Raw genomic sequence first — 11,899 nt, forward strand, 5'->3', positions numbered from 1 at the left:
GGAAAAAATGAGTTATGATAAGTGTTATTTTCCCTTCAATACTTTGATTTTATTTTATTTCTATATATTTTTATTTATTTTCTTGGATTTGAAGGAATGAGAAGATTTAGTACAAAAGGAGACCATTTTGGTACAAAAGAAGAGACTACAGATCCAAATCTTAAGAGAGCGGATGAGGGTTGAGCGAGAAGCTGTGTCTCGTGAGCCGCAAAGAGATTTCTCTCACCCAAAGACGAGAAGGCTTACCTCTCGGTAAGCGAGGAGATTCCTGACCAGAGGGCGAAGACCTAGGCACAAAGACCAAAGGGCGCAAAGACTTGGCGCCAATATATTTTACCTTCTGGGAGAGAAGACTTAGCAACAAGGTTTTGGATGATTAGATTGGGCGACTAGTCTAATCGACCAACTTAAAAATCCACCTAAACGATATCGTAGGCAAGACTAGAAAATGTGAGATGAGTCTTTCATCCCGATCGGGAGTCTTTCTACTCGGTAGGTCAAGAGAGGGTCGTGTGGTCTTTGTGACCTCCACACCCGTTCATTTGTGACCTCCACTCAAGTTATATTCATCGCATACGACATCTACTCAGTGAGATAATTCATCCCGAGGAATCAATCAATTGGCGACCAAATCCTCCCGAACTTCTCAATTCAAGTCGCATATCACTAAATTTTCTATTTTAGATAATCTCGTTAATCTTATGTGAATTTTGTACTAAGTGCCAAGATAAAGGCTAACCTTACCATCAACCCTAATGTAATTAATAACCCAAAATTATAAGGTCCTCTTGCAAACTCAAATATCCAAAATTATTCTTATTCTAGAATAGCTCAACTCCTAGTTAACTTAGGATTAAGGTTACTGAGGTCAACACCTAAGGAGCTTTTTAAGCGGGGTGTTATAGGGAAAATAAAGAATTCTGAGAGAGAGAGGTGAGGCTAGATTCGGGGAAAAGGAAAGAGATTGGCGTGGGGGCTGGAGGAGAAGAAGGGGGTGGCCGTCGAGGTGAGGTGGCGATGGTGTGGGCTGTAGCTGAGGCAGCGCTGGGCAGCAGCAACCATGGGAAACCCGAGGGAGTAGAAACTATGGGGAAGAAGAGGGAGGGGTGATCGGCGTTTGCTAGAGGGGAGAGGAGATGGAGGTGGTCTGCATCATGTATAAATGATGAGGGGAGACGGCTAGAGGGAAAGGAATAAAGGGAGATGCGGTTTAAATTGTGTTAGCTTTTGCAGAAACCTAGAAAATATCGCCCAAAACCTGAATAACCTGGAGTAAAAAATAATTCAGATAAGTTTATTTACGGCGATAAATAGTCGCCACAAAAAACTAATAACCTCATCGCAAAAACTAATAACCCACGAGAATAAAATATTTCTTGTAAGATTATTTGCAGCGAGAAAATGTTGCAAAAGCTAATAAGCTTGTCGCAAAAACTATTAACCCACGAAATGTAAGTATTTTTTGTAAGTTTATTTGTGGCGACTTTCGTCAAAATTTTTTTTTTCCCCCAATTTTTTACTTGCCGATGTGATTTCATGGCAAAAGGCTTGTTTTCTTTCCCACGAACATTTTTCGTGTCATCAGCACACTATTTGCCATGATCGTATATTGACTCACTCAAAAATTAGTAGCACAAATGCTATCCCAAGTGCAGGAGGGTGTCGCGTAATAATTAGAAATAAATTTCTAGATCGTCTCTTTAGGAAAAGTTACTTAAAATCAAACTCATTTAAAATGGTAAAAATATTCACAAAAAGAAAATAAAAGTGGTGGTATGTGCAATGAATGGAATAGTGCAACAGGAATAAAAAAAGACACTAGTTATGGACTAGATTCATATTTTTAGATTTTTTTTAGTGTCGGAATGACATGTAAAAGACTAATAAATTGAAATTAACAATCAAGGAACCAACTAAGCTAAACAATCTCAATTAATCAGAAAATTAATTAATAAAATTAAAATTATTTAAGTCCTAATTAAGCTTTAATCAATCTAATTTGCTATGGAACTAAGAGATTAATAAAACTAAGCTAAGAATTAAACTAGATTAGAAAGTAATTGACAAAATACGAACTGAAAATTGAAAAGTCCCAAAATCAAGATTCTAGGGTTCATCCTTGTATTCAAATCACAAATTCTCAAAATCAATCCATAGTAATTGTAATTACTGTTAAATGAAAGTTTAAAAGAGCAAGAAAAATAACTACATCAAACTTAAACATACTGAAAATAAAATACCCAAAATTAAATTATTCTAAATTAAAAATCTCAAAAATACACAATAAAATTCGAACTAAAATTAAATATAAATTAAAAAAAGAAAAAAACAAGTCAAATAAATAAAGATAAAGATAAAAATCAATAAAAGAGACAGAAAAAGCTACAATTTGGACCCCTCAAGTTTCTTGAAGCCGCCAAGTTCTTTTTCTGTTTGCGTCCGTTTCGGCACCAAAAAAGAGTATTCAAAACTTCCATCCTTTTCACGTCTCCCGACCAAAGTGAAAGAAAAATAAAATTCCTCTTGCGTCCTTTGGCTTCTTCTCCCCTTTCAAAACCGAAAAAAGCTTGCTTTTCTTTTTCTTTTTCTTTCTTCTCCGTGCGGTGTGCGTAACACTATTTTTTTCTTTTAAATAAATTCCAAAGAACCTCACATTTGGTTGCTCCATTCTATGCAAGGATTTTCTTCTGGTGCATCTTTCTTCTAATTTTTTCTTTTTTTCTCTTTAAGCAAAATAAAAAAAAAAAGAACAAATAAAATGAAAGAATAAAATATCAAAGATGTGTTATGCATGTAAATAAATATTGTCTAATTAAATCACAAAGTATAAAATTAAGAATAAACTATGTTATAAATCAATTTAAATTACAATTCGGATTTATTCATGTTAATAATTTTTTCATCTAAAACTAATAATAATATTCATGTAATGAAATAAATAAAATATATAAATTCTAAATATATAAATTATGTAATAACTCAGTGCAATCATATATCTTAAAAAAAGAATTCGTGAAAAAAGCTCATATTTATTGTAGTCGCCAAGAGATGAGATTTTTTTCTCCATTAATTTTTCACTGCTCCTACAAGATAAAAACAAACCAATGATATTGCATGAGAGTATTGGATTAGTCATATTCACACTGATTTCTATAATAATAAAACATAACTATTTTTTATATAATTTCTTTAATTAATTTTTATTTTTCATAATCTTCAATAATCTCTAAAAATCATTTTCATTTTCATTTTCACAATCCAATAATCTATAATATAACAATCTCATATGTAAATAAAAATCTCATAATTTATACATGATGATGCAGCGCAAAATGTACGAGACAGATTCAAAAGTCGACCTACTGATCAACAATGTTGATTTGGACCTAAAATTATTCTCAATTCATAAGCTAGTACATATAAATAATGAGGAGTTGCGCGCACGCCGGGTCCAAAGCTTTCGACTCGGAACCAATTCAGAATGAACAATCAACGTACTTGGACGGATCATCACGGCCTAAAAAGAAATAATTTTGCGCGTGTGAAAATTGCCTCGTCATGGACGCAAATTGACCCCAACGGTTGAATAATCCTCTTGCTGAAATAATTATAGTCGCTAGATGCTTTTTTGTCAATTTTATGTATCGTTGTCATGTATTTTCCAAGTAAAAAATAAATAATTTCCTGAGTTCTTCCAAGTCAACCAAGCTAGCTCAAGGAATCAGACCACCTCGCGCGCGCCCATATATGGCCAGCAGAATGCAACCCATTTTACTCGACATCACATGCAATTTGGTGACCAACACAAAATCCATCGTTACCTGCTCTTGCAACCACTATCATTGATCATTTCTTGCTCTTGATCTGCAATGGCTTCTATGATAACCAGCCAACCTCACTTTGTTTTGATACCACTCATGGCACAAGGCCACATGATACCCATGATAGACATGGCTAGGCACTTTGCAGAGCGTGGCGTGATTGTCAGCTTGGTCACTACCCCCTACAATGCCTCCAGATTCGAAACAGCCATTCATCGAGCAACAAAATCTGGCCTCCCGATTCTGCTTGTTCAACTGGAATTTCCATGCCAACAAGTGGGACTTCCTGCTGGGTACGAGAATCTTGACATCCTCCCATCACCAGACCTACTGACCAAGTTCTATGAAGGTCTGAACATGCTACAACAACCTTTAGAAAAGCACCTCCAAAATCAAAGGCACCCTCCAACTTGCATCATATCTGACAAGTGCCTCTCTTGGACATCCGAAACAGCTCAAAAGTTTAATATCCCAAGGCTTGTTTTCCACGGGATGGGTTGTTTCTCGCTTCTAAGCTCCCATAATATCAAATTTTACAATGCTCATCGTTCTATCAGTTCCGACTCGGAACCCTTTGTGATCCCAGGATTGCCCCAAAGAATTGAGATAACAAGAGCCCAGCTTCCAGGTTCATTATTTGCAATACTGCCTGGTATGGATGATGTCCGAGACAAGATGCAAGAGGCCGAGTCAACAGCTTATGGGGTTGTTGTGAATACTTTCAATGAATTGGAGCAGCGGATCATTGAGGAGTATGGGAAGGCCATCAAGAAGAAGGTGTGGTGCGTTGGTCCAGTTTCTTTATATAACAAAGAGAATTTGGACAAGTTCGAGAGAGGTGACAAACCCTTAATTAACGAGCAACAATGCTTGGGATGGCTTAACTCGATGGAACCAAGCTCTGTCATTTATGCTTGTTTGGGCAGTTTATGCCACCTGGTTCCCTCACAAATAATCGAGCTTGGGTTAGGTCTTGAGGCATCAAAACAACCATTTATTTGGGTGATTAAAACAGGCGAGAGATATCTAGAGTTGGAGGAGTGGCTGGAGAAGGAAAGATTTGAGGAAAGGAACAAAGGAAGGGGACTCCTGATCAAGGGATGGGCTCCCCAAGATTTCATTCTGTCTCATCCGGCAATCGGAGGTTTCATTACCCACTGCGGTTGGAACTCAACGATAGAAAGTGTGTGCCATGGAGTGCCAATGATCACTTGGCCTCTCTTTTCGGAGCAGTTCTTGAATGAAAAACTGGTGGTAGAAATTCTGAGGATTGGGATTCGAGTAGGGGTGGAGATCCCTGTCAGATGGGGGGAAGAAGAGAAAGTTGGGGTTTCAGTGAAGAAAGAAAAAGTGGAGAAGGCAATAGCATTGTTGATGGATGGGGGAGATGAAGGTGCAAGGAGAAGAAGGAAAGCAAGAGAGCTTGGAGAGATGGCAAGAAGGGCAGTGGAAAAAGGAGGATCCTCTCAATTGAACATGTCATCCCTTATCGAAGATATAGCCAAATTACCATCCGTTCAAGACAAGGAGTAGTATGTACATACGGTACTCCCTTGTAATAAAAAGGCAAATCATATATAGGATGTTATGTATTTAATTTGCCAATCAACAAATGTAAGTTATAAAGTTCTGGTCTTATAGAGTAGATTATAATTAATTGTCATGAGATTATTATGTAGGGAGATCGATGGAATAAAAGAATGATCACTAGGGTTTTTTTTTATTGTTTTCAATTTGTCATGTATGTTTGAAATGAATAAATAAATATATATATATATATATATATATTATATTTGTCTTGAAATCCCACAACGTACGAGACAATAAAATACCTGAAATCCCACAAACATTGTTGAATTTTACTTTTTTTACGTTGCTCCTAATTGTCATATTCTTTCATGCTTTTGTATTATAGCTGCCGCACGTGTGAAGTTATGAATATGTGGAAAGATGAGTGGTTTGGAATAAATAAGGATTGATATTTAGACAAGATACGCAGCCAGCGGACCTCAGATTTTCTACTCTCAATGCCCCACTCCCTCAGATTTTCTCTTAGGTTTCTCTCTCTCCCTCTACCTTTCCCTCTCCCTCTCCAGCCTCTCTCTCTCTCTCTCTCTCTCTCTCTCTCTCTCTCTCTCTCTGTGAGTCTCTCCCATTCACAGACCCCACCAGCGACCACCGCTTGAGACCTATCATCAAAGACCCTAGCCACCGTAAACCGAACCATCCCAACGCAAACTACCCAGACCTTCCACACCCAAGGCCACGGCAACCACCAAGTGGCACGACCACACACGACCACCTGCACCCTTCAAAATCGCTGCCTCGCGAGACTATCTCCACATAAAACCAACGCCACAGCTCGGCCATGAATCACCCACTTACACCACCCAGTCACGGCCTTGCACCACCACTACCAACCCTACGTAAACCACCATAAAGCCTCTACTTTTCCACATTCGAAACAGAGCACTGCTCTCTCATAACTCACCTCAGCCGCTGCCCCACGTCGGAACCACCCTGGTGAGCCTCTACTACTTAGACCTGCCCTTGTGAGCCTCACTCACCAACCCGAGTAGCTCCACCATGAAGAGCTCAAACAACCATTGTTGTCGTCCAGTTGAGCATCACTGCGGGATTGGAAGGCAACCATCGGCAACAACTCCAGATTGTGGGAGATCGTCGGATTACAGCCCCCACCGTTCTATCGTACTCCGCCCCTCACCACGGTTGCACAGCCTAAGCCAACCCTCGGTTTCTCCCTCTATCTCTGTACAAATTGTTCTCTCTCTCTCTCTCTCTACGTTAGTTACACCTCAGTATGTGCATTTCATCTGGAATTTATTTCCTAGTTTTTTTATTTTACGCGCATATATGTTACTATAATTACAAAGACTGCCCTTAAGAAATAAAATGAAATAACCCTCTTTGCCGTGTAGCTGTATTGATCAAGATGACTCTAACCTCTTTAGATGGGTTGAATTCACATGGACTTTTGTTCTAGTTGGGCTTATTCCAATTCCAACTATAGTTAAATTAAATTCCAACTATAGTTAAATTCTAGTTGGGCTTAAATTAACTATCAAAAATATTATTTTCAAGCTGGGCTTATTTTACTTCGAGTAAACCTAGAAACTTTATTTTACAAAATAATTTAGAATTAATGTATTAGTTGGAGAAATTAAGTGGATATTGATGAATTTGGGAAGCGATGAGCCCATCATGAGGAGATGCCGTCAGAAGCAGCGCGCCTGCAGAAGCTTCCTGGACAACGGAAAACTTAAAAATAGTGTTCGACCTCGGGAGAAGGGTAGGGCGGTTCATGATAAAATTTCCACCGTACCCATTCGGTGAGAATTAGCAGAGTAAGTGTGGGGGTGATTTTCCCTCTACCCAAGGCCAAGGAGGCCTAGCCAAGCTCGGTCCAGCATGAAAGGACATAGATCTAGCCCACTAAGAGGATCCCCTATACATGACTTGTGGGAGGAACGGTGCAGCAGAGGATGGAACTGGTCGAGACTCATTGGTCTGAGGTTCCTTAGATATTGTCCAGTCATCGAGTGTCTGCCCACAAAGCAGGTGCGACTTGCGGAGGATCCTTGATTTACTGTCAAGGAAAGAATGAATGGACTAGGGTAAAGCAGACCAAGGGGAGAAGATTGGAGAATCACGCCGCATTTAATGGCCCTACCGCTCGAGTGGCACGCCACATTAATAGAATCTTCGGAGAACCATGCCGCAAATATAAAACTGCCATTAATACAAAACTGCCATTAATCTATTTACAAAACTGCCATTATTGAAATACAAATATAAAAACCTGACACATCTTGAACAAATCTCCACCTTGACAACTCTTTTATCCTTGTAAAGTGATATTCTTCTTCCTCTAAACTGTTCCTACAAAGTAATCCGAGCTCTAATAGCTTCCTATATTAATCAAATTTAGGCAATGCCTAAACTTGGTAACTGGTATGGATTTTGTCATCATATCAGAAAGGTTTTCCTCAGTTGCATCCTTTTTCTACTTTAATCTCATCTATTACATCCCTCACAAAATGAAGTCGAATGTATATGTGTTTAAACCTTTCGTGGTATATTGAATTTTTAGCAAGATGTATAGTGCTTTGGTTATCACAATAACTCCTTTAAATATGCCTCACTACAAGAACATGAGGCTTTTGCTGCCAAAAAAATTTTAGGCGAGTGTTTATTCGACGTCACAGACCATTCGTTACTATAGCCGCAATTTTGTAGTGGCGGAACTGGGATTTGACATAAGAAATACCTTTTGCTATGAATTAGTCTCGTCGCAACAAACTAGTTCGTGAAATGGGTTGGCAGTGCAACTTAATTTCTTGTTGCGGCGACATTTTATCGCCACATTAAGTCTGATGCGTTAAAATCGACGGAAAACCGATATCCCTCTCCGCAAACCAAACACTCCACATTCCTCTCTCTGTCTTCTCTATGATAGATCGATCTCCTCCCGATACCGTCCATATGCTACACGTCGTCGCCTCCTCGCCGTCGCCTGTAAGTCTCCTCTGTCTCTCTTTATCTTTCACCGTCCATCCGTCTCTCTCTCTCTCTATTTCTATAACTTTCACTCAGTCCGTCCCTCTTCCTCCACGATTAGGTTGCCCCACCGTCGCGTGCGACCTCCTCCACTCGATCCCTATTTAAGCAAGCCGGTTGGTATTCTTTCAATCTTTGTGGTATTTCTCTCACTCACTCCATGTCTATCTCTCTCTATTTTGGGTATATTTGTATTTAGCTAGCTTTTTATGTTCATTTGCAAGTGAAAGGTAAAGTCATTTACATGGTTATCAATCTACTAAATGGTTGTGAATCTAGTAGTTTTTTTTTTTTTTTTTTGTGAATCTAGCTTTTTTTGTACATACAAATTCGAATGATATTAGTTTAAATTGGTTGTGAATCTATTACAATTTGCAGTGCCTTATCTACATTAGGAACTTTTTGATGCTAATTTGCTGGTTTTTTATGCTGATTTGCTGATGATTTGCTTTATCTACAAATTGTAGTGCTTTAAAGATGCTGAGTTATAATTAAGTTGGGGTTTTGGGAGGTTTGGCAAACGTTGTTTTGGGTGATTTACATATGAGTGTTCGTGTATGTAGGTTTTATCTGGTTTTGGTTAATATGAGGTCGATCAACCCAATATGGATTTTGATCAACCTTTTGTTTGATGCCTTTAATATTAACTACGCTCAAAGAAATTTTGTTGTGTAAATGACTTTTAGTTTTTGTTAAAAAAACCTGTTCCATTATGCAAGAGGAATCCTTGATAGTTGAAATCAAATGCATTGCATGTTTTAACTGTCGAATACAAATAAGAAGCTTCTATGTTTCGAAGCTTTAGTCAAAAGAATATTGGCTCTCCAGACCACTTAGGCGGTCGAGATTTTTTTAACATCATTCAGACCACTTAGGTGGTCGAGATTTTTTTTTTTGCAAACACTCCAACACCCTTTCCCACAAATTGTAAAAGTTGTTTTTTTTCATCTCGACTGTAGGATGTCTCTTTGAAGGTGATCTGCAGGAAAAAAATCTTGTATGAAAAATTCTTTTCTTTTTTTTAGTTAGTTGTACATGATGAGGTTATTTAAACATTCCCTTACTCTTCCTGATATGCTCCCTAGCACTCATTCATTCTTGCTTTGATGCAAAGTATTTCATAGTTGCTCAAGAATGGGAATTTAAACATTTCCTTACTCATCTCCTCAATGAATAGTACATTTGGAATTACCAACCTTTACATGATATTTCTTCAGTTCAAGTAGACAACCATCCAACTCCTATATTTTTCATGTTACAGTGATTTTGAATGTGTGTTTGAATATTTATTTGGGTGGCGATTATTTATTACCTTTTCCAGAATATTTATTTGTTCACACATTGCATCTTTCTTTTTCCTGCAGTGCTACTGAGTTTATTCTATATAAGCTGAAAATGGTGAGAAGATAACTGAAGTCCACAGTGCTGCCAAGTTTATTGTATATAAGCATTCCCAAATGACAGTTGGAAATAATTGAAGAAGACATTTCATTTGTAAATTTGTAATGTTAAAGTTTGAATATCAGGATGTTGATCAGTTTAGAACTGTGGGGATGAACTATTATTTTGGTATTTACTGACTCAGTTTTCCTTACTACAAATATATTCAGATTCCAACTATTTATAGACTAATACAAAGATCACTGTACAGAGCATATTTCTCATTGAATTCAAGCCATACAACTTAGCAAATCTATTGTGTACTACTATTCTTCTAGGTTCTTCCATAATATTCCAAGCGAGTAATTTTGTTATTGGCTTCTGACATCATTCTTTGAGTCACCATTTATCGAGTCTTCCTTTGAGGTTTGCTGTCATAATTTTGTTATTGCCTTCTGTCATCATTATTTATTACCTATATAGGAGCCAAGATCATATTGGTTTGCTGTGAGTAAGATATGCATTGTTTGTCCCGTGCTTATCATGATATAATCCGTGGCAATGGTTTTGATGTAATGACCATCCATCCCAAGAACTGTGAAATTGTTTTGAGCAACTGCAAAGAAGACTTCTGCATTCATGACACCATTAACAACTCGAAGAAGATTGGTTTTGCCATAATCAACTATCCAACGGTATGCCGTTCCTACAACAAAATTAAGATCCTGGTTAAAACTGAGTCTACTACTATATATATATATATATATATATATATGTTGGTGATTAATTGAATGATAATAAAAATACTACTCATAAGCGAATGACACACACACACACACACATATATATATATGAGTACTGCTACATCCACAAAAAAATTTCACAAACTGATGTAGCTTCATCTGACCTGTTAGATCTACTTCACAATAAAAATAATTTTACAATCTGACGAACTATATCAAACCACATCAGTTTGTGGAATTATTTTTGTGTAATCCATTTGTGGCTAGAGCATTTCCCTATATATATATATATATATATATATATATATATGTAAACAATGTACAATAGCTAATTTCCTAAAATCATAGTGTTGCTGATTTTGTGCTAATTAAGTGTGACCCTGTCAAATAGTCTCCTTGATTTTAGTTAACCAACTTGTATGGAATGTAATTAAATGAACTATCATAGACTGAAGTAGCTATTCAGCAGATGAATAAGAAGTGGTGGGCTTTGAATACTTCCCGAACTAGTACTTATATCTTGTTTATTTTTCTATATATTAGTTTCCTTTATCTCTCCCTTTTTTTTTCCCTAATTTCATCTGCTTTGTGCTACAGTTCTGTGCGAGAACATATGTCATAGAATCTCAATTGGTATGTACGCTTTTTTATTCATTTCTATACAAAGGTGGCATGCACATACGTTAATTCACATACGTTAAGGCTATCACTTAGTGTAAAGTCACTTCATGAAGTTAGTCCTTTACACGAAACTAGTCCACAGAAAGTTGAGAGTTGTTTTATCTTTAGAGAAATCTGCTTACCTATGGGTGCTTTTCATTGTTTTCAAGATGCAGCACATGTGGGTGCCATTGGAGACTGATTTCATTTTTTCTAACCTTTAAGCACTAAGAGATCCTAGTAGTAAGTATTTTCTTACGTGCTTGACTTTGTCTTTTGGAAAAAAGTCCACTACTTATTAGTTTCATGAAAATCTAATGATTGAGTTAGTTTGGTAATATTATATTGGGTTGAAGCTAAAATTTTCTTGTAGGATTTTCTCAGCTAAGGTGGAATGTTATTGTTCATTGCTCTCAAATTTTATTTATGCAAACATAGATGTACAATCTAGTGAAGTAAGCTCAGTTGAGAGGTTTTTTCTGAAATGCTCTTGTTTATTTCACAAATCTGTAAGGGAGGTTTAATAATCTGTAAAATGAGCTTATTTCACCCTAGTTTAAAAATATATTTTGATGAGCTTATTTCGACCTGTCTACAACCACAAACCAAAATGAATGATTTGTAAAAGCTTTTCTGTTGCCATTCAAATTTCACAATAAAATTTTATCCACCTGGGTCTACCAACATGGCTTTTAGTTATTATTTTTTATTCGAAAT

General features: G+C 37.1%; 1 protein-coding gene and 1 long non-coding RNA gene across 2 annotated transcripts; both read left to right on the forward strand.

Annotated features, from left to right (window-relative positions):
• Nucleotides 1-3,800: 3,800 nt before the first annotated feature.
• Nucleotides 3,801-5,513, forward strand: LOC109014672 (UDP-glycosyltransferase 73D1-like). The gene has a single exon (XM_018997172.2). The coding sequence runs from the start codon at nucleotides 3,870-3,872 to the stop codon at nucleotides 5,352-5,354; it is 1,485 nt and encodes a 494-aa protein (XP_018852717.1). The 5' UTR covers nucleotides 3,801-3,869; the 3' UTR covers nucleotides 5,355-5,513.
• A 359-nt stretch (nucleotides 5,514-5,872) lies between these two features.
• Nucleotides 5,873-10,063, forward strand: LOC109017705. Its single transcript, XR_004801047.1, has 2 exons — nucleotides 5,873-6,593; nucleotides 9,764-10,063. It is a non-coding gene; the product is annotated as an uncharacterized LOC109017705 (long non-coding RNA).
• Nucleotides 10,064-11,899: the final 1,836 nt, after the last annotated feature.

Source organism: Juglans regia, chromosome 3 (assembly GCF_001411555.2).
Source record: "Juglans regia cultivar Chandler chromosome 3, Walnut 2.0, whole genome shotgun sequence".
Classification (NCBI taxonomy): domain Eukaryota; kingdom Viridiplantae; phylum Streptophyta; class Magnoliopsida; order Fagales; family Juglandaceae; genus Juglans; species Juglans regia.